At 40.4% G+C, this 6,019-nt stretch overlaps 1 protein-coding gene across 3 annotated transcripts in view; it reads left to right on the top strand.

The window, feature by feature from the left end:
• The window catches only part of LOC124116320 (CUE domain-containing protein 2-B-like), a 41,930-nt gene continuing 35,911 nt past the window's right edge, over nucleotides 1–6,019 (top strand). For 2 of the 3 annotated variants that reach the window (XM_046477603.2, XM_046477602.2), the window contains exon 1: nucleotides 3,512–3,971. Coding sequence is in view for 1 of the 3 variants with exons in the window: in XM_046477601.2 (XP_046333557.2) it covers nucleotides 70–86 (17 nt within the window). In the remaining 2 variants the exon portion in view is untranslated. Of the gene's footprint in view, nucleotides 87–3,511; nucleotides 3,972–6,019 lie in introns of those variants that run through there. The other variant, XM_046477601.2, reaches the window with a different exon arrangement.

The raw sequence follows: 6,019 nt of genomic DNA, 5'->3' as shown, positions 1-6,019 counted from the left end.
GGTGATAGCCAGACACAATATATAGTGTCACAGATAGTTGACTGCATGTACACATGTACATACTGAGCCATGTATTATTCTGTGAGGTAAGTCTGTTACAATTATATAATCATCAAGACAGAATTTATAGAGATATAAATATTTACGTTTTAGTGTTTATAGCTCAGCTGACTGAGAGTCAAGTGAGATTATGCTGTGCCTGCTTGTCCGTCGTAAACATACTCAGAAACCGCTGAAGAAATTGGAATTTCACATACGTGTTCCCACCGACGGTGACATCCCAATTTGTTCAAGACGTGCAGTCTTATTAAATATTTTTATAACCATTACTCGGTCATTTTTGTACAAAATGTGATGAAATTTGGTACGTATGTAGTAAATAGTGGGATCCAACATATATATGTTCCTTTGTGATATTGTAAATCGTGACCCTTGCACTTTGATAACGCTCTTTTTCTCTGAAAATCTAGGGGGCGGTGGGAGGTTCACTCCCATTATGACTATTCCCAATTATGACTACTGAAAAAAGAAAGAAGTGAATTAATGAATAAATGAACAAATATTGTCTTTTTCCATTTTGACTACCCCAACTCCGTATCACCTAGAAACAGGGGTGATAGGAAGTAATTAGAAGTCACTGAACAATGAAGTATGTGTACTGAAACACTAGACACAATGGAAAGACATCCGGTGGGGTAGCCTAGTGGTTAAAGCATTCGCTCGTCACGCCGAAGACCCGGGTTCGATTCCCAACATGAAGCCAATTTCAGGTGTCCTCCGCCCTGCTGGAATACTGCGAAAAGCGTCGCAAAACAATACCCATTCACTCATTCTCGGAAAATGTTTTTCCTCGTATTGAAAACATCCCCTCCCCAGAAACGACAGGATCAATGAAGCTGAAACTGAAAGCGCTTGTTCCCATCAATGATGATACTTGAATTTGTGCAATAGGTTTAATCCGACTTAAGCCGTATTGAAAATACTGTTCATGGCCATTACTCAGTCATTGTATAAGGACATGGCTCCATTATGACGGCTCCGCCATCATGCATGATAGCGGAGCTTCAAATTAAGACAAGAGATATTATTGGATGAAATGGTCGCGGATGTGGAGGTACCGGTGGACTACAGGAATGAGCTTAACCCCTGTTAAGCAACCCCAACTGCAGCAACCGCTGCCCTGCAACAACCGTTGCCAAGCAACCCATGTTGCTTACCAATGCAGCGCCTGCTGCCCTGCAACTACCGTTGCCAAGCAACCCATGTTGCTTACCAATGCAGCGCCTGCTGCCCTGCAAATACCGTTGCCAAGCAACGGTATGTTGCTATGCAGCTATCGCTGCCAGGCAAGTACCATTGCCAAACCATGAGCGAGGGCAACTATTGTTGCCAAGCTAACCATCCGCTGTAAAGCGGACACTAAGCCATCTGCTGTAAAGCAGAATGGATAAATTGGTTCCTGCTGTAAAGCGGGTAACCCTATCCTAAATAATTTATAATTTGGGATGTATCCCAAGACGCCAAATGTAACTTGTAATGCAGTCCACCAGCACCCCGCCACAAGCACCAAGGTGCTTCCCCACAACCACGACCATTCGCGCTCATGTACACCCACCGTGTTATCCTATACTGAAAATGTTTCCTACAAGCATACTGCGGAAAGGGAGCTGCCAATGTTTTGTGTGAAAAGATCAAGTCCGGCCGGTGACAAATGAACCCCGTCACGCAGGTACAGTTGCTGCTCCTGCCGGTTGAACACTGTGTGGGGAACCCGTATCCCCCCAAGCTCACGGGCCCTGTTCCCCACTCGTCTGTTCAGCTTCTGCCTGGCCCCGTCCAGGTCCCGGGCACGGCTGGCTACATGCCAGTACCTCCGTGGCAGCATGTCTGACCACAGAATGACAGCACCAGGTAGGAGGAGGTGTATCCTCAGGAGTGCCAGCTTGATCTCATGATATAGCTGACACGTGGTTACCTTACCCAGGTCGTTCGAACCAAGGTGAATCACCACCGCCTTTGGTGGTGTCTGCATTGCTTTGACCTGGGCATCTATCAGCTTGGTCAGCTTGCACTGTAATCTTTTTCTCCTCAGAAACCACTGGACAAATAAGGCTGAAACTTCACATGCTTGTTCCTACCACTAATGAAAGCTGAATTTGCTCAAGAGCTTCAAATTCAATTTTCAATATGACCATCGCAGGTTACGGCAGACATATCAAATAAGCTATTTATGGCAATTACTCGACCAATTTTGTAGAAAATGCAATCAATTTTGGCATTTGTTTACTTTATTGTGGGGTTCAACACACATACTTGAATATTTGAATACAAATACTGACAGCATGTTTTGTAGACGTTTCAGATTGATGACTCCATATCCAGGTGAACTGAAGAGCCCTGGCACTAGTTTTCTACCGTTCGTGCGATCGATGACAAAAAAAAGTAAAACTTACCTTTGAAATACAACTACCAACTAAATTCATAATCATTGTGATGTCTTGATTGGTGTATTTCCAACAACCAATCGCACTAGTTTCTTTATGTTCATTATATCTTATGCCCGTAAAGAAAATTATCATACCCTATAATTCTATGAAATAAACACACTAATATACCGTACATATACTGGACCCGTGAAGATCCGGGGTAGAATAGGGTCATCAGCAACCCATGCTTGCTGTAAAAGGCGACTATGCTTATCGTAAGAGGCGACTAACGGGATCGGGTGGTCAGACTCGTTGACTTGGTTGATATGCATGCCATCGTATCCCGATTGCGTGGACCGATGCTCATGATGTTAGTCACTGGAGTGTCTGGTCCAGACTCGATTATTTACATATAGCTGGAATATTACTGAGTGCGAGGTTAAACAAAAAAAATAATGTATGTATATTGACATGTTTGACAGATAATATACACGTGCTATACCTGTCACTATAGGATACATGATACATGTAACAGGCCAAATAATATAGGCCATGTACAATTCATAACCCCTAAAGTAATAATAGTTCATAGCCACGGTGATCCCATGAAATCCTCAAAAATGTATTTTTAGTCTTTTACTCCTATTTTTAAATCACAGTTTAGCAAGAACGTTTAACTTAGACATCCTTTACAAACATATTGTTTTATTAAGTGCTCGTTCACTGTTTCACCGGTAAATCAAGATTTATGTTACAAATGAAACAGGTGTCGTTTGTTGGTGTATATTAATAACATTTACATAAATTTGCATATATTCATCTGTTAAAACAGTACGGAAACATTCTCACTAAATCGCGGTTATCTCCCTTATTTGGCGAACCCTAGTGAGTTTTACAAAACTTAAATTCAGTAGCGAAATAACATCATAAGTGAACTTTTGAAGCCGTGTTGGAAATTCATTGATTATGTACATGTCGTTTAAAACTGATATAACTTAGGTGCATAAAGTACCGACTTGTCTGTTTGATGTGTAGGTTCTGTTTAGAAATATTCACACTCGATACATTCATTTTGCGTTTCAGATTTTCTAATTTGATAAACGTCCGCGGGATCATATGAAAAATTAAGGTTGAAATGGTCCTAGCAGGTATGAAAACGCGTAATGGATATTCGCATTGATATTTTCTTCATCAGTGTGACAACATTACTTCCCAAGAAAGTCTGAGATAATAGTCGGAATGGTGCTGTGATTAGTGCCACCTCTGTCTTTCAAAGGCGACAATCTAAGAAAGCAACAATGGCAACCGCACAGGCGATATTTCCTGTTCTGTCTCATTTCGTTGTTGCATTTTATGTTTGTCCTGCACTTCCAAGGGAACATGCATCATCGGTGAGCAGTGCATATTAGAAACTGTTGTCCAAGTACATTTGCCAGAACAAAGAAGTCGTGCAATTATCTAGTCGAGCCTGTCGTGCAGGTAATGTCGTCCTCCACTGTGACTGGGACTCTGACTGGAGGTTGCGTAACATCTAACAGAACTTAGGTAGGTACCCTTATCAGTCAGTTTGCATAAATATGACAAATAATCATAATACTGGACACAGCAATTACTTTGTAGAATTGCTGGCTACGTGCTGTGTTACATTTAGTCATGAATAATAAATGAGATATTTTGAAGCCGTTGGTGTAAACATAAGCACCTACTGGTCAGTTATCGCCATTTGTTTATGTTATTTTTTACCTATTCCATGTACAAAGTTAACTGTTCCAATAACTTCATTTTTTGTGAAACTTTGAGCAAATGCGCTTTTTTTGTCCATGGAATAAGATTCGGTTGATCTCTGTTATGATGCTACGGTTTGGAGTCAAAACAGTGGAAATAGAACTTTCCCCTCGACTTACTTTACCAGTAATCGCACCGCTAAGTTATACAAATTACATTTTTTAGTATCTCTGGTATCACACTCAAAGAAATGCTATTATCAATCTGTCGTTTGCAAACTGACGAAAAAGACTATTCCCCAAATTCAATCTACACATGCTTATCTTTAACACTATGTACTATGAATTTTACAATATATACAGGTTATGCATTTTTGCATCTTTTCTAGTTGTATTTGAGCATGGTGATTATGGTGGGTTTTTTTTTCTTCAAATATTTGCTCACAAGAGTACATTTTGTTCATCATTTTTGGGTTAATATTTCTGTCTTCTAATGAAAACGAGCAAAAGTAAAATGAGATGCGATCACTTGTTGCACTATAACAGGTAATTAAGCCACCCCTTGTCAGCGCTTAAGCTTCGTTTGAGTTGTGACAAATACAAACCACAAAATACATACTTTTATTTAAGCGCAACAGTACTAAGTAAACATTGTCACTCAGAAAATTTTATTACTATTTTTCAAGTTACTTTCGACTTTTAGATTTCATGCCGGTAAGACTTGTGATATGTTGATCTACATTCTACCATGAATTTCTAAATTACCGTACTTGATTCTGACTGGTGAGTTAGAGGTTGCCAAATCACATAATCCCCTCTGATTGAAACAGCCAATTCAATGGCTGCATCACCGTGGAAGCTAATATTCATAGAATAGTACATTTTTGAAGTCATTGTCGGTAGGCATATTTAAATGATTATATCCACAATTATAGGTTACAAAATGCATAGTTGCAGTTACTACAATATTCAAGAGATGGGTAGCAATACATTTTTTGCAGAGATAGAAATAGAAAAATGCATTTTATGTTTTATGGACAACAGAGAGCTTGGAATTTGTTGCTTTTCCTTCATATTGCTGGTACCTGTTTCTCAGGCTTGGGCAGTCAAAGCCTTCAGCGCCCCCTGGGAAGGACTAAAAGTTGGTACCACATCCCAGGGTCATTCAAAAGATCAGATCGACGCAGAGCAGACCAGTTGCTGCAAAGAAAAATGCCAGGACCCCACCTCTGTGTCTCCTCCACTTGTTCGTGGATGCATCGACTGTTGGTTGGGGAGCACACCTGCAGAACAATCTCATTAAAATCAGATCTAAGTTCTCGCTGCAGCTAAACAGAGATCTGAGGACATCCCATTACGGGTCACATCAGAATGACCTTTCGCAAACTTTGACCGACCACTGAAACGAATAACAAGAAGTTGATATCAGCCAATGAGAAAGCAGCTTTCTCGATCTTTACAGCACTCATTCCAACTTGGTGACTTCCATTTCAGACTACACTTGAATAATATATTGACACGGTTCTCGATTAAAATTGAAATAAAAAGCTGAACAAAAGAACAATCCGGAATGTCTAATATATGGTTACGATTGTATGGCAGTGCTTCCCACATATTGTGCAATGCCTCCTCCGTTCAAATGTTTATCATATGGAGGCGAGAGACAGACGATAATTTTGTCGGAATCAGTCGTACGGGTTGTAACTGTCGTTCGGAATACCCCGTTTTAACGTTTTTGAGGTTGCATGTTTAGAAAACACATTCCGACTGTCACGTTCATGATCTGGTAAGCGATGCTTTGATTGGTCGGATGAAAGGTTGTTCTGAGGTGACCCGTAATGGGATGTCCTCAGATCTTTGTTTAGCGAT

The sequence above is a fragment of the Haliotis rufescens genome, unplaced genomic scaffold, assembly GCF_023055435.1.
Source record: "Haliotis rufescens isolate VD_foot unplaced genomic scaffold, xgHalRufe1.0.p SCAF_5, whole genome shotgun sequence".
NCBI classification, from domain to species: domain Eukaryota; kingdom Metazoa; phylum Mollusca; class Gastropoda; order Lepetellida; family Haliotidae; genus Haliotis; species Haliotis rufescens.
The sequence above is the reverse complement of the archived record's forward strand: the minus strand, read 5'-3'. Positions and strand labels throughout refer to the sequence as shown.